The sequence below is a fragment of the Ursus americanus genome, chromosome 5 (genome assembly GCF_024610735.1).
Source record: "Ursus americanus isolate L20-20 chromosome 5, mUrsAme1.1.p, whole genome shotgun sequence".
In the NCBI taxonomy this organism is placed as follows: domain Eukaryota; kingdom Metazoa; phylum Chordata; class Mammalia; order Carnivora; family Ursidae; genus Ursus; species Ursus americanus.
Genome location: NC_142131.1, coordinates 3,761,754 through 3,787,069, shown reverse-complemented (window position 1 = coordinate 3,787,069; position 25,316 = coordinate 3,761,754). Strand labels below are relative to the sequence as shown.

The 25,316-nt window shown below is 36.4% G+C and overlaps 1 protein-coding gene across 3 annotated transcripts in view; it reads left to right on the top strand.

Annotated features, from left to right (window-relative positions):
* FER (FER tyrosine kinase) overlaps window positions 1-25,316 on the top strand; it is a 437,115-nt gene that overhangs the window by 122,917 nt on the left and 288,882 nt on the right. For all 3 annotated transcript variants that reach the window (XM_045808269.2, XM_045808262.2, XM_087861935.1), the window contains one exon: window positions 17,917-18,106. In XM_045808269.2, coding sequence (XP_045664225.1) covers window positions 17,917-18,106 — 190 coding nt within the window. The remainder of the gene's footprint in view (window positions 1-17,916; window positions 18,107-25,316) is intronic.

The following is a 25,316-nucleotide window of genomic DNA, read 5'->3' as shown; positions in this document are numbered from 1 at the left end:
AGAAAGAAGTTGTCTTTATTCCCCTTATCGGTGTCCACCACATTCACTGTGCATTCCTTGTTCAGAAAGTGGCAGATCAGTGTTATCTAGAAATTGGCTTCTCTGTGTTAGAAGGAAGCAAACACACTTATGGAAAATAGCAATCTGCTTCACTTACAAAAATTCCTCTAAGATTTGCTGTGCTGTTTTGTCTTACTATCATTTTTCTTGCTGATTTCTGGATCTGTGGATTTCCTACCGCTTCCTCTTACTTGGGTGGGGGATACTGTTGTTTTCACTGATTTCACTAATTATGTTTTCTATTGTTTTAATGTTTACATTTTGATCTATAACTTAAAATTTATATTCTGTCTTCAGTTATTGTTTGCATCTCCAACAGGTATTGTAACTAGTATGGTTTCTCTGCTCCTGACTGGAGCATATAAATTTCTCACTATCATTCTCTCATAACTGGCTTGATTTATCAAGATTCTCAAGGAAATTGTGATGTGTTGCATTTCTCTGGTCTATTCTTGCTCTTTCTACATAACTTCTCAGGTATTCTCTACTTCTCTTGAATCTCTGATCCTCTTATCTCCCCCCTCATAGATAGCAGATAGACCTCTCCTGCATTACAGAAAAAAATAGAATCATCAGGTGGCAACTCTGTTATTTTCTTGACTAGATATCCACATCTACTGCATTTGTACCCATTCTCTGTGCTTGCATCCATAGAGGAACTGCTCCTTGTTCTAGGTCTACTTCTTGGGCCTGTTTTTTGTATCTTGTCATCTCATACTTTCTCAGAAATTTTACATTATTTATCATAATATGTTCATCTTTTCTTCTCAATTGGGTCCAGTGCTCACTTTTTAAATATGCTTAAATCTTGACTCTCAAAAACAATTTCCGCCCCAAATAACCCTTCTGTATTCATATTTCTCCCCAACTGCGTTTGCCTCCTGTTTTCTTAGTCATACTTGTTCTAAGAGTAATGATGCTCTCTCATTTCTTCAACTCCCGCTTAGTTCCTAACCCACGTGTATCTAGCTTCTTCCCCATCACCATTGAAATAGGTGTCTGTAAGATCTCCAGTAATCTGTACATTGCTAAATTTAACAAGTGTCTTACTTGACCTCCTCTTACTATCTGATTTTGTTGACTATGTGTTTCTTCTTTTCCTTTGGTCTTTAGGACCAGATCTTTTGCCCCTCTTTCTGGCTACTCCTTTATAAACTCATTCTCCTCCACTAAGCCAATCTATTTTGGAGTTATTTGAAGAATGGCCCTAGGCTTTGTTGTTCCCCTCTTTGTATTCTTTCCCTAGGTAGTTTCCTGAAGATGACCCACATTTATTACTCTTCCTCAGATTTTTCCTCTGAACTCAATGGCCATGTGGTCAATTGCCTACTTGACAGAGTCTTAGAAGTACCCTAAATTTCCCATGTCTAAGAATGAATTAAAAATCTCAGTACGACCAACCCAATTCAACTAGTTCACTCTTAGTATTCCTTATTTCAGTGAATGGCAACACCATCTATTCTATTACGTAGCTCAGAATATTAGGATCCTACCTCTCCCACTTATACTATGACTCTTATTATAACTTGGCATTAAATATTATATCGGAATCTATAAGCTTTTTAGAGATGAGAACAGGAAAATTTGAGTTGCTCTGGGCATTCCCTTAATAAATCTGGAAAATTTCAGTATTGCATCAACAGAAGATTCTATTTGGATTATAAAAATAAAATTTATCAACCATTGCACATATGAAATTCAAAAAAAGAATTATATTTTGCTTTTCTATGTTTGGGAATAATTTCTTCACATCTTTACAGATGACCAAGTAGTTTTACTTTTTACAGTTTTGTAAATGCATACATTATAAATGACTCCTGTTTTAAAATTTAGTGGGTATAAAGAAAGACCATTAGATAGCTGACCCTCTCACTAGCATGTCTGACTATATATTGTTGGAAGAGACAATCTTTAAGTGTTACCTTAATCTAGAAATTGAGATTCTTTGATTTTTTGCTATATTTTCTTGACTCAAATCTTTGACTCTCTCTTCATCTACATAATGAATGTGACCCACTCTCCTACACCTATTTATATTTATCAGGAAATGAGAATGGGGGTATAGGAGAAGGGGCTTAAGGGTGGTAGATATGTGGGAAATAACACTTATTGAGTTCTTAACTCTGTTCCACATGCTGTGCTGGATGTTTTACATATATTACCACATTGAATGTTATCTTCACTATGTCTTTTGTGTATTTGCCTGTATGTTACCTGTATGACTTAGAGAATTTTTAAAAAATTACAATTACAAATGCATGAGTTCCTGAATCCACAGCATATGCCTTTTTGATCACAGCATCAGCTTGCTCTTATTATTTAAAAAGTGTTCTTATGAGAGTAAGTTAAAAGAGGTAAGTATGTTAAGCAGTTCAGGGGATGAGGCCTGTTTAACCCAAATTCTGTTAACCCTTTGTTATCATGGTGTTTTTATTGTTAGCTTCATGGCATAATCTTGAAAATGTTAAGTACAGTCATATAACTAAGCAGTCATTGTGAAATCTCATTAATTTAGATATTAGTAGGGGTGAAGTTTGTCTTTGACTTATATGTTAAAATATTTTCCTAAATAAATAACCTGTAAGGGATTTTAGTGGAAATGTTTGTATTTCAGTTTCTTAATAATTCATAAACATTTCCTTTTTTGTGTATGTATGTGTATAAATCTACATACATATTTAAATACACTTATGTAATTGAAAGCAATTTTAATCTAGTTTTAGAGATAGATTTACAATTTTTTTACTGGGCAATACTTTTTAGCTTCGTATACTGTTAATTGGAAGTAATAAAACAGTAAAACAGAACTACAGTTCTTCACAAGTGCTAAAAGTGTCCTATAAGTTAGATATTTACACTCTTAAATTATTGCAATTATACTGAATTTTTACCTAACAGAGAGCATTATTGGTTCTGTTGAAATACAACATAATAAGGAGCTAAAGTTAAAACCTTTAAATTTGAGTTTAACATAAATGTCTCTAAAACATTTTATGGTAACAGGGAAAAAATAAATTATATAGGAAATCATTTGATAGCTTTGATTCTGAAAAATAAACTTAAAGAATGGTTTTTATGTGACATTAAATTCACACTAACGAGTCGAGTTTTAGCATACATAAATGATGGAGGTCTCAGTTGAAATGTAGCTGTTGTAATATTATATTTTAAAAAATAGAGTAAAAGGAATAAAACCAACCACTTGAAATGGTATAATTTTAATACAACACAAAGTGTCACTCTGGTATACATAACTTTACTCATTACTTCTAAAGCATATTTATTCACATGGAAATAATATCACTCTTCTCCTGATTTATGATCCTTGACTGCTGTATTAGAAAATAGTTTATGGGAAAGTACGCCAAGCATATGTTATTTATGACTTAATGGCATGAAGAGCAAGTAATATTACTATTGGTTTTAATGCTTGGCTTGACTTTCAAAAAGTGAATGATTATTCAATTTTGTGTTGTTTTGTGCCATTATCACCTAATACTTAAAAATACTTTATATGTTATAAAATGAAAACTCTTAGAGCCATGCAGAATCTTAAGAGCTCATTTGATTCAGCCTCCTTGTCTTTCAAATTATGTAATATCTGAGGCTGCGAAATTTTAAGAGACTTGCAAAATGTCACAGCTAGCTTATAGTTGAGGTAAGACTTGAGCCATCTAGGGTATTGTTCTAATCTGCAAATTCAGGGACCTTTTATTTTTGTCTCAGGATTTAAAAATTATGTGTGTTACAAAAAAATGTCCTTCGTAAGTAGGGAATTCATTCAGTAATATTTATGGCATAACTGTTAGGCACTGTGAATACAATGAGAGGTAAGATATGTATTATCCCATGTCTCGTGAAGTTTAAACTTTCATGGAGTAGACTAATACAAATAAGAAATTAATAATTATGATAATTGCTATGAAATAAGGAGTCAAGATAGAAGAATAATAGAGGAGCATCTACTTAAGATAGGTAGTCAGGGGTCTCCTAGAAAGTGACATTTTTGCTAGATGTGAAGGACAGAAGGTGCCCTCCATGTGAAGAATGCATGCAAAGAGTAGTCAGTGATAGGAAGTAAGTTGCACATGCAAAGGTCCTAGTCCTATCCATATTTTAAATTTATTTATGGCTTCCTATATATCTTGTGTTATACGATCATTTATTTTCTAAAATTTTCTTCTTACTGTAGTATGTATAGCTTGTTTGCTCAATGGTTATAAACATAAAAATAAGTGTATAGTATATGGTATAGTGATTATAGCAATATTTTTAAAAAAGTAACTACTGAAGAAGAGCAGGATGATAATGATATGAAATTATATCATTATACATAAAACTCAATGAGGTTAATTGTTGGAAGCTAATGTTGCTCATTAATTTCATAATTAGACATGTTGATTAAAAAAAGTTAAGACTAGAGCCATACAACAGGACACAAATCTCCCCAGCAAATCTCATAGTTCTTCAAAACCACTAAACTAAAAACCAGGAAATGTATATTTTAACCTAATTCCTGGTGTTAGGATAATGTCTCAGAATGACTGAGTGATTGCCAATATGATACAGTACAATAGATATTTAGAACTCTTGAAGGAGAATAAAAAATGCCTATCCCTAAGACAGTATTTAGAAACCCCAGGCATATGAGATTATAAAAACCTCACCTCACCAGAGGAAGTGTGATGCAGCAGCAGTGATATGTATTCTCAATTAATTTTTTTATTTTCAGACAATTGTAGATTGACATATAGTTGTAAGAATCAATACAGAGAGGTCCCATGTACCCCATGCTCAGTTCTCCCCAGTGGTAGCATCTTGCAGAACTATGATATAATATTATAATCCAGATATTGACATTGACACAATAATGGTACAGAACATTTCCATCATTTTAAGGGTCCCTCATGTTGTATTTTTATAGCTACACTGCCTTCTATCTCACACCCTTTTCCTAACTCCTGACAGCTGTTAATATGTTCTTCATTTCTACAGTTTTATCTTTTCAAGAATGTTCTGTAAATGGAATCACACTGTATGCAGTCTCTTGAGATTGGCTTTTTACATTCATCATAATCCATCCAGCTACTTTCATTCCTTTTTATTGTTAAGTAGGATTCCGTGGTGTGTGTGTTAGTTTCCTAGGGCAGCCATAACGAAGTACTGCAAACCTGGTGGCTTAAAAAACAAATTTATTCTCTCGTAGTTCTGGAGGCCAAAAGTCTGAAATGAAGTGTTGGGAGGCTGGTTTCTTCTGATGGCTCCGAGGGAGAATCTGTTCCATGCCTCCCTCCTAACTTCTCTGATGGCTGGCAAACCTAGGCCTTCCTTGGTTTATAGAAGCGTCATTTCACTCTCTGCCTCCACCTTCATACAGTGTTCTGGATACTCTTCTCAGTATCCAGAGTTTCTTCTTCTTACAAGGACACAAGTCATAGAAACTAAAGGTCCATCCACTCCGGTCTGACCTCATCTTAATTAATTACAGCTGCAACGACCTCATCTCCAAATTAAGGTCACATGCTGAAGTTCTTAGTGTTAGGATTTGAACACATCTTTTTAGAGGACACAATTTAACCCATGGCAGTATGGATATTTTGTCTCATTCACCCTTTGAAGAACATCAGGTTTGTTTCCGATTTTTGGCTATTACAAATAAAGATGCTTCCAACATTCATGTAAGGGTTTTTGTGTGAACATAAGTTTGAATTTCTCTGGGTTAGTCATAAGTGTGATTGCTGGTTTCCTACCAGCAGTGCGTGGGTGTTCAGTTTCTCCTCATCCTTGCCAGGATTTGGTGTGGTCACCGTATTTTATTTGAGCCATTCTAATAGATGTGTACTGATACCTCATTTTTTAATATTAAGACTTTATTTTTTAAAGTAGTGTAAGTTTCACAGCAAAATTGAGGGGAAGATTCATAGATTTTCCATATACTCCTGCCCTGACACATGCATATCCTCCCCCATTATCAATATCCCCACCAGAGTGTTAACATTTGTTGCAGTTGATGAACTTACAATGGCACATCATTATCACCCAGAATCCTCAGTTTAAGTTACATTTCATTCTAGGGGTGCCTGGGTGGCTTAGTTGGTTAAGTGGCTGACTCGATTTTGGCTCAGGTCATGATCTCAGGGTCCTGGGATTGAGCCCCATGTCAGGCTCCTTGCTCAAAGGGGAGTCTGCCTGAGGTTCTCTCTCTCCTTCTCCTTCTGCCCCCATCTCCGCTCATGTGCATGCATGTTCTCTCTCTCAAATAAATAAATCTTTAAAACCCTACATTTAAAAAAATAAATTATGTTTCACTCTTGTACATTCTGTGAATTTGAGCAATGTATAATGATGTGCGTCCATCATTATGGTATCATGCAGAGTAATTTTTGCTCAAAGTCCTCTGTTCTCCAGTTATTTATCCTCCAGCCCCCATCCTCAACTGTTGTCAACTGCTGATCTCCATAACTTTGCCTTTTCCAGAATGTCATGTATTTAGAATCAGACATGATGTAGTATATTCACATTGGTTTTTTTCACTTAATAATATGCAGTTAAGTTTTCTCCATGTCTTTTTGTGGCTTGGTAGCTCATTTGAGTACTGAATAATATTCCATTGTCTGGATGAACCACAGTTTATTTATCCACTCACCTCCTAAAGGACATGTTGGTTGCTTCCAAGCTTTGGCAATTAAGAATAAAACTGTTATATAAACATCTGTGTGCAGGCTTTTGTGGACATAAACTTTTAATTCTTTTGACCAAATACTAAGGAATGTGATTGCTTGATCTTATGGTAAGAGTATTTTTAGTTTTTTTGTACGTAATTGTCAAACTGGCTTTTAAAGTGGCTGCATCATTTTGTATTACCCCCAGCAATGAATGAGAGCTCCTGTTGCTCCACATCCTTGGCAACATTTGATGTTGTCAGTTTCTGGAGTTTGGCCGTTTCATTAAGTGCATAGTGGTATCTCATTGTTGTTTTAATTTGCATTTCACTGAAGACATATGATATGGGGCATCTTTACATGTACTTATTTTCCATCAGTATATCTCCTTTAATCTTTGACTATTTTTAAATCAGGCTGTTTTTCTTATTGTTGACATTTAAGAGATCTTTGTATCAAAATTTCTTGTAACAGTCCTTTTATCAGATGTGTGTTTTTCAAATGTTTTCTCCCAGTGTATGGCTTATCTTATTGTTTTCTTGACGTTACCTTTCAGAGAGCAAAAGTTCTTAATTTTGGTACAGTCCAGTTTATCAAATATTTCTTTCACAGATTGTACCTTTAGTGTTATATCTAAAAAGCTGTCACCATACCCAAGGTCATCTATGTTTTCTCCTATATATTCTCTATGAGTTTTATGGTTTATGTTTTGCATTTAGGTCTGTGATCTCTTTTGAGTTAATTTTTAGGAATGGTATAAGGTCTTTTTTTAATTCACTTTTTGCATTTGGATGTCCACTTGTGCCAGCACCATTTGTTGAAAATACTAACTCTTCTCCTTTATCTTGATCATTTTGGAAGACACCATTTTTTTATCCATGGTAAAATAAAGGTGAAATAGTGGTAATATAGAGATTATAAATGCCATGAGAAGTCATGTTTAAAAATAGAGTTTTTTCAGGGAACCTGGGTGGCTCAGTCAGTTAAGCATCTGCCTTTGGCTCAAGTCATGATTTCAGGGTCCTGAGACTGAGCCCTGGTTGGGCTCCCTGCTTTGTGGGGAGCCTGCTTCTCCCTCTCCCTCTGCCCCTTCTCCCACTCTCTCATGTACACTCTCTCTCTCTTTCCCTCAAATAAATAAAGTCTTTAAAAAAAAATAAAAATAGGGCCTTTTCTCTAAACTATGTAATATATATGATTTAAAATCTTTTTATTTATTAATTATTTTTATTGAACTGTAGTTGGTATACAATATTACATTTCATGTGTATAGCATAGTGATTTGACATTTCTATACATTACAAAATAATCACTATGATATATCTGGTTACTGTCACCAACAGTTATTATAATATTATTGACTAATATTTCCTATGCTGTACTTTATATCTTTGTGACTTGTTTTATAACCAGAAGTTTATACGTCTCAATTCCTTTTGCATATTTTGCCCATCCCCCTACCCCTCTGCCAACCACCAGTTTATCTGTTTGTTTCTGTTTTGTTTTGTTTGTTTCTTTTGTTTTATAGAGTCTACATATAAGTGAAATCATAAGGTATTTGTTTTTCTCTGTCTGACTTATTTTACTTAGCATAATATCCTCTAAGTGCATCCATATTGTCCCAAGTGGCAAAATTTCATTCTTTTTTTTATGGCTGAGTAATATTTCATTATGTGGATTTATCTTACATATTTAAATATATATGTATTTTATATATATGAACAGTCTATATCCACACCGCACCCCATCATCTTTATCCATTCATTCTTTTTTTTTTTTTTTAAAGATTTTATTTATTTATGTGACAGAGAGACAGCCAGCGAGGGCGGGAACACAGCAGGGGAGTGAGAGAGGAAGAAGCAGGCTCCCAGCGGAGGAGCCCGATGTGGGACTTGATCCCGGAACGCCGGCATCACGCCCTGAGCTGAAGGCAGACGCTTTAACGACTGCGCTACCCAGGCGCCCCTATCCATTCATTCTTGATGGACATTAAGGTTGCTTCCATATCTTGACTGTTGTAAATAATGCTGCAGTGAACATAGGGATGCAAATACCTTTCATATTAGTGTTTTTGTTTTCTTTGGGTAAATGCCCAGACATGGAATTGCTGGATTTTCTGCTATTTCTATTTAAGTTATTTTTTTTAAGATTTTGTTTATTTATTTGAGAGAGAGAGAGAAATAAGAAACATTTTATAGTAGCTTTAAAACTTACGATGTTATCTTTTTTTTTAATTTTTTTTTATTATATTATGTTAGTCACCATACAGTACATCCCTGGTTTCTGATGCAAAGTGCAATGATTCATTAGTTGCATATAACACCCAGTGCACCATGCAATACGTGCCCTCCTTACTACCCATCACCAGTCTATCCCATTCTCCCACCCCCCACCCCTCTGAAGCCCTCAGTTTGTTTACCAGAGTCCATAGTCTCTCATGCTTCATTCCCCCTTCTGATTACCCCCCTTTCTTTATCCCTTTCTTCCCCTACCGATCTTCCTAGTTCTTATGTTCCATAGATGAGAGAAATCATATGATAATTGTCTTTCTCTGCTTGACTTATTTCACTTAGCATTATCTCCTCCAGTGCTGTCCATGTTGCAGCAAATGTTGAGTTCTTTCTGATAGCTGAGTAATATTCCATTGTATATATGGAACACACCTTCTTAATCCAGTCATCTGTTGAAGGGCATCTCGGTTCCTTCCATGATTTAGCTATTGTGGACAATGCTGCTATGAACATTGGGGTGCAAATGGCCCTTCTCTTCATTACGTCTATATCTTTGGAGTAAATACCCAGTATCGCAATGCCTGGGTCATAGGGTAGCTCAATTTTTAACTTTTTAAGGGACCTCCACACTGTTTTCCAGAGTGGCTGCACCAACCTGCATTCCCACCAACAATGTAGGAGGGATCCCCTTTCTCCACATCCTCTCCAGCAATTGCTGTTTCCCGCCTTGTTAATTTTTGCCATTCTAACTGGCATAAGGGGGTATCTTTGTGTGGTTTTGATTTGAATTTCCCTGATGGCTAATGATTTTGAACATTTTTTCATGTGTCTGTTAGCCATTTGTATGTCATCATTGGAAAACTGTCTGTTCATATCTTCTGCCCATTTTATGATTTGTTTATTTGTTTCTCGCGTATTGAGTTTGAGAAGTTCTTTGTAGATCTTGGATACCAGTCTTTTATCTGTAGCATCATTTGCAAATATATTCCCCCATTCCGTGGGCTGCCTCTTAGTTTTTTTGACTGTTTCCTTGGCTGTGCAGAAGCTTTTTATCTTGATGTAGTCCCACATGTTCATTTTATCTTTTGTTTCTCTTGCTTTGGAGATGTGTCATGAAAAATGTTGCTTTGGCCGATGTCGTAGAGGTTGTTGCCTATGTTCTCCTCTAGGATTCTGATGGATTCCTGTCTCACATCGAGGTCTCTCATCCATTTGGAGTTTATCTTTGTGTATGGTGTGAGAGAGTGGTCAAGTTTCATTCTCTTGCATGTAGCTGTCCAATTTTCCCAGCACCATTTATGGAAGAGACTGTCTTTTTTCCACCAGATGTTTTTTCCTGCTTTATCAAAGATTAGTTGCCCAAAGAGCCGAGGGTCCATTTCTGGGTTCTCTATTCTGTTCCATTGGTCTATGTGTCTGTTTTTGTGTCAGTACCATGCTGTCTTGGTGATCACAACTTTGTAGTACAGCTTGAAATCCGGCATTGTGATGCCCCCAGCTTTGTTTTTCCTTTTCAACAGTTCCTTGGCGATTCGGGGCCTTTTCTGGTTCCATACAGATTTAAGGACTATTTGTTCCAGTTCCTTGAAAAATGGCATTGGTATTTTGATCGGGATAGCATTGAAAGTGTAGATTGCTCTTGGTAGCATGGACATTTTAACTCTGTTAATTCTTCCGATCCATGAGCATGGAATATTTTTCCATGTTTTTGTGTCTTCCTCAGTGTCTTTCAAGAGTGATTTATAGTTTCTAGAATATAGATCCTTTACGTCTCTGGTTAAGTTAATTCCAAGGTAACATATGGTTTTTGGTGCTATTGTAAATGGGATGGATTCCCTAATTTCTCTTTCTTCAGTCTCGTTATTTGTGTATAGAAATGCAACTGATTTCTGAGCATTGATTTTGTATCCCGCCACATTACTGAATTGCTCTATAACTTCTAATAGTTCCGGAGTGGATTCTTTTGGGTTTTCCATGTAGAGTATCATGTCATCTGCGAAGAGAGACATTTTGACTTCTTCTCTGCCGATTTATATACCTTTGATCCCTTTTTGTTGTCTGATTGCTGTTGCAAGGACTTCTAGTACTATGTTGAATAATAGTGGCGAGAGTGGGCATCCTTGTCGTGTTCCTGATCTTAAGGGAAAGGCTTCCAGCTTTTCCCCATTGAGAATAATATTTGCTGTAGGTTTTTCATAGATGGCTTTTATGATCTTGAGAAACGTACCATCTATTCCTACAGTCTGAAGGGTTTTAATCAGGAAAGGATGCTGTATTTTGTCAAATGCTTTTTCTGCATCTATTGAGAGAATCATATGATTTCTGAATTTTTGTTTCTGGATAAAATCTAAGACACTGATAGATTTGTGAGTGTTGAACCACCGTTGCATCCCAGGGATGAATCCCACTTGGTCATGATGGATAATCCTTTTAATGTACAGTTGGATTCTATTAGCCAGGATCCTGTTGAGGATTTTGGCGTCCATATTCATTAGGGAAATCGGTCTATGATTCTCCTTTTTGTTGGGGTCTTTGCCTGGTTTGGGGGTCAAGGTAATATTGGCCTCATAGAATGAGTTTGGTAGCTTTCCTTCTGTTTCTATTTTTTGAAATAGCTTTAGGAGAATAGGTATTATTTCTTCTTTGAACGTTTGGTAGAATTCCCCAGGAAAACCATCCGGGCCTGGAGATTTTATGTTTTGGAAGATTGTTTATCACTGACTCAATCTCTTCATAATTAATTGGCCTGTTTAAAAAATCAATTTCTTCCTGTTTCAGTCTTGATAGTTTATGGGTTTCCAGGAAGGCCTCCATCTCTCCCAAATTGCTTAAATTATTGGCATAAAGCTGTTGATAAAAGTTTGTAATAATCCTTCCAATTTCATTGGTGTTGGTTGTGACCTCTCCTTTTTCATTCATAATTTTATTAATCTGGGTCCTTTCTCTATTCTTCTGGATAAGTCTTGTCAGAGGTCTGTCAATTTTATTAATTCTCTCAAAGAACCAGCTTCTAGTTCTATTGATCTGCTCTACTGTACTCCTGGTTTCTAATTCGTTGATTTCTGCTCTCATCTTGGTCAACTGCTTCCTCGTGAGTGGATTAGGCCTGTCCCTCTGTTGCTGTTCCAGCTTCTTGAGGTGAGAATATAAAAACTGCATTTTAGATTTTTCTATTCTTTTGAGTGAGGCTTGGATGGCTATGTATTTCCCCCTTAGGACTGCCTTTGCAGTATCCCATAACTTTTGGACCGTTGTGTTTTCATTCTCTTTGGTCTCCATAAATTGTTTAAATTGATTTTTGATTTCCTGGTTTATCAAATCATTCCTGAGCAGGATGGTTCTTAGTCTCCAAGTGTTTGAGTTTCTTCCAAATTTTTCCTTGTGGTTGAGTTCCAATTTCAAAGCGTTGTGGTCTGAGAATAATTGCAGGGAATAATTTCAGTCTTTTGGTATCGGTTGAGACCTGTTTTGTGTCCCAGAACATGGTCTATTCTTGAGAATGTTCCATGGGCATTAGAATAGAATGAGTATTCTTTGGTTCTGGGATGTAGTGTTCTATATATATCTATGAGGTCCAACTCATCGAGTATGGCATTCAAAGCCTTTGTTCCTTTACTGAGTTTTTGCAAGGGTGTTCTGTCTATTGCTGATAGTGGGGTGTTGAGGTCCCCTACTATTAACGTATTTTTATCTATATATCTTTTTATTCTGGTTGAGAGTTGGCTTGTGTATCTTGCTGCTCCCCTGGTGGGGGCATATATATTTATAATTGTCCTATCCACTTGTTGAATACTTCCTTTAAGAATAATATAGTGCGCTTCTGTGTCTCTAACTATAGTCTTTAGTTTAAAATCCAATCTACCTGATATAAGAATTGCTACCCCAGCTTTCTTTTGAAGTCCATTTGCGTGAAAGATGGTATTCCATCCCTTTGCTTTCAGTCTGAATGTATCTTTAGGTTCAAAATGAGTCTCTTGTAGACAGCAAATGGATGGGTCATTTCTTTTTATCCAATCTGTAACCCTGTGGCATTTATGGGAGCATTCAGGCCATTTACGTTGAGACTGAGTATTGAGGGATATGATTTTAATGATGCCATGTTGCCAGTAATGTCTTTGTTTCTATAGATTGTGACTTTTTGTTCTGTATCACTCTTGGGGCCTTTTTACTTTTATAGAACACCCCTTAATATCTCCTGTGGGGCTGGTTTCGTGGTTACGAAATTGGTCAATGACTGGCGATTGTGGAAGGTCTTTATTTCTCCATCAATTCTGAATGACAGCCTTGCTGGATAAAGGATCCTTGGCACATGTTTTTCTCTGAAAGAGCTTTAAAAATGCCCCCCAACCCTTTCTCTCATTCCAGGTCTGTGTAGACAGGTCTGACGTAATTCTGATACCTTTGCCTTGGTACGTGAGAGATTTCTTTGCCCTGGTCGCTTTCAATACTGTATCCTTGGATCTAATATTTGTGAAATGCACTATGACGTGACGTGGCGTAGGTTTGTCGTGGTTGAGCTTGGGAGGGGTCCTCTCTGCCTCTTGGACACGAATGTTTGTTTCCCTTGCTAGATTAGGGAAGTTTTCAGCTACAATTTGTTCAAATATCTCTTCTAGACCCCTGTTTTTCTCCACCCCCTCGGGGATGTCGATGATTCTGACATTGTATCGTTTCATTGAGTCAGTGATCTCCCGTAACCTACATTCGTGGGCGTGGATTTTTTTAAGACCATCTTCTATTTTCATTTTTTCCTCTATTAACCCATCCTCCAATTCACTAACCCGTTCCTCTGCTTCTGCGACCCTGGCCGTCAGAGCCTCTAGTTTTGACTGCATTTGTTTCATAGAATTTTTAATTTCTGCCAGATTCACTCTCATTTCCGCCCTTAGAGATTCTATATTCTAATTAACATTTTCGTTAATACTTTTTTCAAGTCTACACATCATCTTGACCATTGTTACCCTGAATTCCGTTTCTGATAATTTGGTTATATCCATATCCATTAGTTCTTTGGCAGAGGCCACAGACTATTGTCTTTTCCTTGTTGGGGGGATTTCTCCTTCTCATCATTCTGATGAGGAGAGGTTGTGGGGTTGTCCAGAGCCCAGATTATTGACCGGACCCAGGCCATGCGCCCTTGTTTTATAGGGATCTTAGGGATGTGGGCTTCTTGATTTTTCAGCCTGCCTTCTGGGGGAGGGGCCTGCCATGCCGATACTCAGGCAACCCTGTTTGGGTAGAGTCTCCGTGTCCCCTGCGAGGGGGGATGGGAAGGGCACACTGTGAGCCGGTATTTCCAGGCTTTTGTTCTCTGGCGGCTTTCCCTGGCGGTTTGCTGTGCCTCTTCTGAGAGTCAGAGCAGCAGTGGCCGAATCTCAGCCCCTGTCTCAGAACAGAGGGATCGCGGACCGTTCTCCACTGATGTTCTGGCCACTTTAACTCTGTTTCTGTTGGTGCTGCTCAACCCTGCAGCGTCCCGGGATGTGCGCCCCACACCCAGCGTCCCAGCCCTCACTTCCAGGGCCAGCGCATCTCTGTCCTTTGTGTTTCTAACACCGCCAGCCGCCCCGGTGCGCTTCGAAGCTCCGGCCCTCAGTCTGGTGGCGCGCGTTCCTGGCTCCCGGGTCAGTCTGGTTCCAGTGAGCACACCGGATCTCCGTTTCAGTCTGGTGGCACACTCCCTGGCTCACCGGTCCCAGTCTGCTCTCTCGCGGGTGCCATCCAGGAGTCCGCCCGCTCCCCCGTGCAGGTGGCTACCGCTTCCTGGCACCCAAACACGGCGGCTCCCTCCCCCTTCCATTTATCTTCCGATATCTGTGCGGGGCTTCACAGCTCCCCGCTTCGTACCTCAATACTCAGCGCTGGAGATGTTCATTTGTAGAGATCCAGATGTATCTTCCTGCGTCTCAGGCTGATTCCGTGGGTGTTCAGGCTTGTCTGGTATCTATCCAGCTTGACTCAGGGGACCGGCTAAAAAAGGGGTCCCCTACTCCTCCACCATCTTCCCAACCTATCAAGTTTTTTTTTTTAATTCTAACTTTCTATAGTGGTTTAATCCTTCAGAAATTTTGTTTAGTACTTAATGAAGCTAAAGCTAATTTATTCACATCCTTCAAGTAACACAGTCATTTTTTTTTTTCCTGACTGAATAATACTTCTAACTCTAATATTGTTCTTCTAGGTCTGTATTCTATTTGTTACTGGCTACTGCACAACTATCTAATAATCCTTCTAGTTCAGCCATTTAAAATGGACAAAAAAGAGGTATCATTTCTCTTAGGGTTTGTGTTTGTTTTCTTTTCCTGCTATAACAAATTGCCACAGACTTGGTAACTTAAAACAACACCAGTTTATTCGCTTATATTTCTGGAAATCGGATGTTGGAAATGAATCTTATGGATCTAAAAGCATGTTGTTGATGGGGCTAATTTCTTTTGAAGGCTCTGTGTAGGGGCCGGATCTACTTTTTCTGTTTTTCCAGCTTCTAGAGACTTACATTTCTTGGCTCTTGGCCCCACATCACAGTGCCTTTCTTCCCTTTTTTTGGTTACATTGGCTTCTCTAACATCATCCCTTTTATTTCCCTCTTATCAGATGCCTCTGAATATTGGGTTCACGTGGATCATCTAAAACACTTCCCCATTCCATCGTCCGTAACTTCTAAAACTCCCTTTTACTGTGTAAGGTAACATATGTACAGGTTCTGGGGAGAAGGATGTAGTCACCTTTGGGGGCGTGCTATACAGTTGAAGAGATAATAAAATGTGTGTGTTTCACTCCCGAAACTCTCTTTCTTCGAATTTTGTTCAGCTGTTCAGTTAATATTTACTTTTTTGCAATTGTTGTTCGGTATTTGTCATTCCATATTCCAATTTTGTAGTTTATTTTCATTCTTTTGATTATCATTATTATTTTATTTTGCATTTTTCCCTATATATGAAATTTATTTACAAAAAGCTAATGGTAGCAGTAATGGTTTTAGAGTGTTAGTATTTTCAAGTGTACTTTCCTATTATTTGGTCCACATTTGTGAAATCATTCACCCTCTTTTTGGACTCATCCTGCAGATGTACAGGAATATGTGTTTTTACCATCTTATCTTTTACATTTTAAATTGTTCCTTATCCTCTTGTCATGTGGTTCTTTTGGTAGCTAGGAGATGCAAAGAAGGAACCCTCAAGAAGCTTAGGTTCATATGGGTGTAATCTTTTCTAGAACCCCGTCCTCATGAATTTATGTTCACAAAAGTGGTTGTTTTAAAAATCAACTTTCTCCGAAGAGATTCACGGAGAAAAAATACGTAAGCAATTTATCATGAAAAAAAGCTTACCATCTAATATGCCAACCAGCGTGAATTTATCAGGAAACCTGTGTGGATTTAGAACACAGGTCACAGAATGTTGAATGATGGTGATATAAATGATAATTGCTATTTACTGAATTCTTACTTTATGTTAGCTACTGTGCCAACAATTTTTTAAGTATTATCTCATTGTATTCAGAATAACCCTGACAATTTGGTATATTATCAATTTTTCCAGTGTTAAAACTGAAGATGAGAAAAACAACGTGATTAACTCATTACGTTGAATCTGTTCTCATTCAGTATAATTACACTCTTTCCATTATGCCATGATGATTTTACTTGGGAAGTGTTAATGAGCTCTGACAGTATGGTACATCCTTCTTCATTACTTTTGCTGTGAACTCCACTGGTTAGAGGGGTTTGTCTTTTGAACATTGCTAGGTTTCTGGTGAAAATAATCTTACTCATTAGTTCTACTTTTCCCAAATTTCATTTAGTTCTCTACCTGAGTTCTCTTTTTGTTGGGATGCTCACCTGAAACTCATTGCAGTATACTGAGGAGATTGTAGCTTTCTTTATAGCATTCACTGAGGTTGCACCCTGCTCCCTTTGATTGGAATTGGGTTTTCAAAATATTGATCAACAGCATATTTATAAACAAATCTCTCTTGGTGGGCATTCCTTTTGCCTATGATTACTTATTCAATAAATATTGATCCATGTAAGTTCTGATTTAAGGGGGTAACATTTTCTGATCTTGTTCTCCAGTTTTGAAGTTTTCTCCTATTGACAATCTATTGTCGCTTACATATTAATAACTATTTTCAGTGGTACGTGGCACAGTTCTTTAATATATTAATATACCATGTATGACAGTGTTTCCAGAAGGTGTTCCTTGCCACCACTACCTTTTTCTTGTGGCTTTAATGTGGGTGATTAGTTTGAAATTCCCTTTAGGGCAGATTTCAAGGGATAAAAGGTCACAATAAGGCGACATGTGGCCTATGTAATTCTCTAAAGAAGAAATGGGTAAGTCAGTTATCTTTGTAGTGGTGGTATTGGAAAGATCTGGGGACTTGTCTTGCGCTCATTTCCTCAATGACAGCTCAGGCCTCAGTCCTTGTCAGAACAGTTTTCTCCGACTCTAAAAACATACTCCTTGCAATATAAACACAGTTTTGTCCCAGGTTGTCACCTTGATTTGATTTATTTTACCTGAGGCACAGATCTGACTGCAGCTATATTCCATTTGAGATTTGAAATAAAATGAGATTCTGCTTCAGTCATATTAATTCACTTTAGGTTCCACACTTCTCAGCCTAAGTGTCCGTGCTCAGTGAGGTAGATGGCTTAGCTGTAGAAGAAAATGAATGCCATAGATTATACTATATTTGAAAGGATCCTGAATTTGGTTTTTGTTTCCAAAGATTTTCTTCCATTTTGTTGTTTTTTTCCCCTTCCATTTTGTTAATGCTAACATTTAGTAAGTATTGTGATGACTTGAGAGCTGTTCGGTTTTATAATTCTAATGATTCTGAAGGACTGTTATAACGATGAAAATGAAATAGAAGCATAACATACTTAACGTAGTTTCCTTTATAAAATCTTATTTCTTAAAGAAGTTGAAATAATTTATGTTTAATGTGTTCTCTTTCAGTATTGTGCTTCTGCTAAGCCAAAAACAGGCACTTGAAGAGCTGAAACAGTCAGTCCAGCAGCTGAGGTGCACCGAGGCAAAGTTTACAGCACAGAAAGAATTACTAGAGCAAAAAGTACAAGAAAATGAGGGGAAAGAGCCACCTCCAGTAGTAAATTATGAAGAAGATGCACGATCGGTTACATCTATGGTAAGCCAAAAAGCAGTCAGAAGAGAAACTTGAAGGACTAGTGTCTAGGTAATAAGTGAGTACAAAAATCAGTTGTTTTGCTGTGACAAATTATTACTCTTGTTAATATGCAGGGCCTATTAAACTTGTCTGTAAATGCAAAGTAGACTTGTCAGTCACCTCAGGTCAGTCACTCTCACGAACCACCTGTAGAGTCAGAGGAAAAAGCTCTTCTCTTGCCTTCACAACTGAATGAAGGACTGCAATATTTTTATTGCTGGGAGACAGCAGGATGGAGGGTGTTATTCTTAAGCTGGAAGTAGGAAATAAGGAGAAAGCTATTTATTATTATTTTCTTCTTAAGAACAGTAGAATCTTATTTACCTGAGATTGATGATGTATTTGTTGTTTGATATCACAAACGTTTGATTTTGTTTAAAAATAGATTTTTTCTCATTAATATTCTTAAATGACATTAAATGCATTCAAATCCACCAACTAGAAATTCAACTTCATTTTATATAGTTTCATTAACTGTTTAAGAATGCCTAGTATAAATACTTTCTCTCCCCTTCCCTTTCTTTCTCCCTTCCCCCTCCCTCCTTTCCTTTTTTCCTTTCTTCCTTCCATCCTAAGTTGGTGGTTCTCTCCAAGGTGGCAGTTTTGCCCTCCAGGGGACATCTGGCAATATCTCCAGATGTTTCTGGTAGTTACAGTTAGTGGGTAGGACAGTGGTAGCTGATGTGTAGGGTCGCTGATGCTTCTAAGCGTCCTGTAATGCACAGGACGGCCCCTGCCTTTGTACTCCCCACTCTCCAGCACAAAATATGAGGGGTGCCAAGGCTGAAGAAGCCTGAGCTCTGGCCGTGGCTTTTTCTGTGAGTAGCTGAATAGTCCATAAATAGAACTATCATAGTTAATGATACCAGAGCTGATGTTTTAGGCATTTTTAGTTTATGTGGTTCTAAATAGTACAATTTGATTGTTAAACATATTCAGATGTCTCCATAGGGAAAAAAGGTAGTATATGAAAATGTGATAAATGTGGAAATGAATGTGAAGTATTTAAATTATTGTGGCTATTCCCATTTTTGTTATTAATCGAGCCATACTAACCTGTATATGACATTGTTAATTATGAATTATATTTCCTTTCTCTCCTTTACTGTCCTGTCAGATAGTAAGGATTTTCCTGTATGTGCCATGGGCCCTTTCTTGGTTCTTGACAACTATCTGGTGTGTGCATTCTTTCAGAAGAACTTCTGAAGTTTATTCTTTTACTTGGGTTTTAAAAACCTTAGCTAGTAAATCTTTCGTACCCCGAGTGTACTTTATCATACTTCCTTGTCTCCATGTAGGTGTGCAATTGGTAACTTCATAGCTTGATGAGGTGGCAGATAGTTTTAGAATTAGCTATCTAGTTTATTTTAATTAATCCTGTGTGCAGATGACCCCTATGGCCTTATTATTACGACAAAGCAAGATACTCAACTCACTGGATGATAGCATATTCTCATTTGGTAACTATGACTAAAAACTAGACATTGAAAGTTAAAATATAACAGTTCATCAATTCTTATTTCGTTAGGAACTTGTGATCATTTGCAGCTTTATCTTTCATAATCATTGAAGAAAAACTTTTTCAATAAATGAATAAATAATGTTTCAGAGACATTGTATACTATAGCTGTGAGAACAAACTGCTTTCTGGCACTTTTAAACTTTCTCTTGTACCTATTATTACATGATGGTGAATAACGCTTTGGAAATTTTTAGCGATGTCATTTATTTCATTTTATTCAATTTATTTTAAATAGTTGAAATGGGAGTGCCTGGGTGGCTCAGCCATTAAGCGTCTGCCTTTGGCTTAGGTCATGATCCCAGGGTCCTGGGATCGAGCCCCGCATCGGGCTCCCTGCTCCACTGGGAGCCTGCTTCTCCCTTTCCCACTCCCCCTGCTTGTGTAAACTCTCAGTCTCTCTCTGTCAAATAAATAAATAAAATCTTCAAAAATAAATAAATAAATAGTTGAACTGTTAATTGTAAATATATCTTATCTATTCATTGAGGCAATGCCTTTAGTAAGTCTTTAAGGAATTTACAATGGAATGCCATAATTATGTAGTTTAAAGTAATAACATTTTATAAATCAATAGACAATTCCCCAAATTAATGCCAATTAATGAGATTTTACAGTATGTTTTATAAGACAAGTAAAAATACTTGCCATACAGTGTTTTTAAAGCTTATATGCTCACATATATCTGTGAAATTTTTGCATAATTCAGTCTTTTCAATTAATAATTAGAATATTACTTTCTAATTTATTAAAAATCAGTAAAAATATTAAAGCTTTAAAAAGATTTTTCCTAAATGACTGTTTAAGCATTGTTTCATTAATAGCATTACAAGAAAAGGCTGAAATTAACTTAAGTAATTCTATTGGTATTCCATCCTTATAAGTATCTAAAAAATTTCTACAAGGGAAATTTAGTTGAATATGGCAGAATTAGAAGAACTAAAAATTAAATTATGATACCATGGAAGATCATGAAAACTTGACCTAAAAATTATTTATTTAAGGGTAAGAGAAAACAATTAGCTATTTAACATGATCCTAATTAATGGCAGTGTTAACCAGTACTCTTCCTCTTCAGTGGTGAAGAGTGCCTTAAGGAGCTGTATCACTAAGATGGGCCATAGATTCTTATAAAAATTTTAAGGTGATTCAAATGTGTAATCAGGTTCTTAGATACATTGATGTTTATTTTGGCTATATAATTCAGTAAGAATGAAAAGCCATCTATTAATTTATAGAAATCTAAAAAAAAAATGTGGAGGCAGATAATATAATCATCTCTATCAGGAGAAGTCATCTTCCTAATATTGTCTTTTTTAAACCTAGGTCTAATTTTGGTCAAAATACCAAGGGGAAAATGATATTAAATATTACACAGTAATTCTCTATTGTCTGGGCATAAATATGTTTTATTTATTCATTCAAGAAACATTTATTGAGCACCTACTATGTGTCAAGCACATTTTTAGATGATTGAGATACATCAGTGAATAAAACTAATTAACCCCCCCTCTTTTAGAGATAAAAATCTGTGGTGAGTGGCAGTTAATAAATAAGTAGTAAATTATATATTATATTGGAAGATAGTAAATGCCAAGGAATAGAAACAGAGCAGGGTAGATGGTTGGGTGTCTAGAGGTTGGGACACAATTTAAGTCCAAGTCAGGATAAGCATCACTGGGAAGTTGACATTTGAACAAAGACTGGTAACAGGGAGCTACTAAATCCCTTAATTTCTGGGGAAAGAGCCTTTCAGTCAGAGGGTGCACCTGTTGCAAAGGCTATTGTGCAGGAGCATATTGGACTAATCAGGGTGTGGTTAGGAAGTCTGAGTGGAGGGGAAGGTGAGACTACAGGAAATGAGATTGGAGAAGTATTAGACAACCGATCTTGGGGCTTCGTGGACCATAATTAAGGATTATGGCTTTTCTCTAAGTGAAGTGGGGAGCCACCGGGTTGGAGAGTAGTAACAGAGGAATAATGTGCTCTTACTTTTTATTTAAATGGATTACTGTAGCAACTATGTGGAGAATTACTTAAGGGGAACAAGAATGAAAGAATGAGATTTTTGCAGTTGCCCACATTATAGAAGATTACAGTTTGAGCAAGGATGGTCATAGCAGGAGTAGTAGCAAGAAGTGCTTTGCTTCTGGATATATTTTGAAGGTTGACCGTAGGAGATTTCCTTGGATTAAATGTGAGGTATGAAGGAGAATAGTCAAGGATGATTTTAACGTTTTTAGCAGGAGAACTAGAGGAATAAAATTTGTTTTGAAGCATGGAAGGATTATACCTAGAGCAGCTTTGAAGGGAAAGAGCAAGGCTTCAGTTTGTCTTTCTAAAAAAAACAAGTCATTGTCAAAATTTGGTATTTGGGCCATGAGTTCAGGAGTATGATTTGAACTAGAGATAGAAATTTGAGTCATAGGTATCAGATGGTATTTAAAATCATTTGACTATAGGTGGTCACCAAGTGAGAGAGAATAGAGAAAGAGAAACAAGGACTGAACTCTGGGGCACTTCAAGTTAGGTGGTCTAGGAGAGGAGGACCTAGTAGGATCTAAGGAGTGACCAGTGAGTTAGTAGAAAAATCGGAAGAATTTGGTGTCCTCAAAGTGTTCTGAGGAGAAATGAGTTCCAGAATCCGGGGCTTGCTGGGTTAAGACAAAAGAAACCTTTGTACTGACTGCCGGAATTTTCTAAACTTTTACTATCCAATGCCTAAGAGGGGAAATATAGCATGGAATAGCAGTGTCTCTGAAAATTTTGACCAAATTCCTTTTCAAAGAGTGTCCTGAAGGGTCCACAGTGCAATGGAACATACTTTGGGAAATACTGAATTAGAAAATAAATCTTTCTTATCTGATTGGGTTGTTTGCAGATTAAAGGTGCTGATAATTTTGAAGGCATTTTGAGTTGCTTAAATGGTCTATAAACCCAAGGATTATTTTATTTTATTCTTCAATTCTAGCTCTTCAGGGCAGAAGAATCTGCCTTTTGGAGCTTATTAGGAAGGTGAACTCTTTGTTGGCTGTCCTTGGATAATGATGGAAATACCAAAATTTTCTAATCTCTGAGTAATATCAATTTTCCTATTTTTGAAATTAATTAATTAGTTAATTAATTTAAAAGCATCACCTTCCTTCATGTTTGTTTATAGCTGTCCAGTTATAAGCAGATAAGTTCTCAATCAGTATCTGTTGAATTGAGGAATTGGACATCCTTTTCACTCTAGAGTAATCTAGTTGTTTTACTTTATAATAGCATGTGCTGAGCACCAAGTATAATAATTTTTGATGACAGAATCTTTCTTATATGTCAGATATATCTGGAATTGATGGCACTTTATAATGAGCTCTTACTTTTTAAATATGGTTAGCTATTCTGTAAGATAATTGCCTTTACTTTGATGTTTCTGAATTTGCACATTTTTAAACTCTTTGCTAGACTAATATGCAACATATATTTATCTTCTCTGCAAATCTTACTAAGTTCTGCTTAGGTGAACAGCACTATCAATAAAATCCTGTTTTGTTGTATTTGCAATCAACAAAACATCTGGTTTATTGACTAAATATTGTCTGTCATTATGACTCAGTAGTAGTCCATTATGTAGTAGTATCTGATGGATTTTCAATTTTATAGTTAAACTCCAAAATGGATTGATATCAGTTGAGATTGGCAATATCATCGAAGCTTTATCTGTTTTCATCATCAGGTACCCTTCCTTTCTTTCGATACATAAGATCGATATTAATTTGAAGCCTTGCTCATTAAGTACATTGAAAAAAGTACCAGACAAAAAAATCAGGAGAATGGAATTGAGCTTTGCTTCTGCTTTGCGATCATGGTCAAGTTCCTTAACCTTTCCGAGTTTTCCTTTCTGTAGAAAGAAGGAATAAATATATATCCACCTTGCCAGACCAGATTTTTATGACACTGACAGGGGATAATGTGTGTGATATATTATCGAAACACATAAGATTTTATTTCAGGTTTTTTCTAATAATACACCTTAGTTCCCATGTGGATTAATTAGTACTCATTGAGTTAAGTATGGATTGTAGATTTTTCTGCAGAATTATCTTATGTATTTCTTATTTATAAAGGCAAAACCTTAATTAATTTTTCTGGGTAGGTAGTACATGTACAAATACCGGAGTCTAAGTGTCCCTTCCTTAGTCTCCCAGTTTTCTACCTCAGAGGTAACCTTCCAGAAGCATTGTATGCAGATAAAAACATAAATGTTCATTATATGCCTCCTGCTCTTACACAAATGGTAGCGTGTACAACAATATTGTTCTGTACCTTACTTTTTAACTTAATATGTTTTAGGTATCATTTCATAATAGAGCATATACAGTTGCTTCCTTCTTTTTCATTTGTACAATCAGCAAATACTTATTGTCAGGTGTTGTGGTATCATTTTAGATTTTGGAGATGTAGTAGTGCACAAAATAAACATGATTTTTTTCTGTCCTCCTGGACCTTTCACTCTATGTGGGACAGACAGACAAACAGTTAAATATATATGTTAAATGGTAAATATATTAAATTTTAAACATATAGTTTTATATATGTCAAGTGGTGGTAAGTTCTTTGAAGATAAATAAATCAAGATGGAAGAGGAAGGGTGATGGGAGGTGTTTTTATATATAGGGCTGTCAAGTAAGTCTTCACTGATAAAGTAGTATTTATGCAGAAATCTGAAAGAACTAAGGGAGCAAATGTTGCGACTGCCTGAAATGAGAATATTCCAGAACAGAGTGAGAGAGAATAAATAAGAGATGGGGTCAGAGAAGTAATAGTCATTTAGATCATACAGTCAGATGGATTATTGTAAAGACTTTGATGCTAACTGTTAGAGAACGTAGAAACCACTGAAGATTCTGAGCAAAGGAGTGACATATTTACACGGTTTTCAACCTTCTGTCATTGTAAAGATAGCTTTGGTAAAATCCTTATAATAGTACAATGTGTATAAAAGGAGTTTATGTGCAAGACACATTTTAGAAGGTTTTGTGCAGCTATATAGGTTTAGATTTTACTCTCAAAATAGTTTAAAAGTTTTTAAACCTGATAACAATGTCAGTTATAGATGTTAATTATATTAATATTGAATTAATGTATCAGTCTTGTAGATTAATAAACTTTTCTTCTAGCTTTCCTATGGCATAAATTTTGTCATGCTGAACTTTCAGTGGCTTTGTAGGCCGTTAATATTATTAAATTATCTTAGGATCTGATACCTGAAGTATATTTACAGCTATATGTTATGCTTTATGTTTATTTAGTTTAAAAATTCCTAATATATAAAACAAAGAAGAGATGATTATGAGTAAGTTACACAAGCCTTGTTGACTTTTCCAAATGACTCAAGTCAAGATTCCTTAACATTACTAATGATCAGGCAAATGTCAATCAAAACTAGAATGAGATGCCAATCAAAAGAACCAGAATGAAATGCCAGTCAAAACCTCATGCCTGTTAGAGGTTAGGCTAATAGTTAGATAATAATAGTTAGGCTATTATTACGAAGACAAGAAAGAACAAGTGTTGGTGAGGATGTGGAGGAAAGGAAACCCTTGTGTACTGTTGGTGGGAATGCAAACTGGTGCAGCCACTATGGAAAACAATATGGAGGTTCTTCAA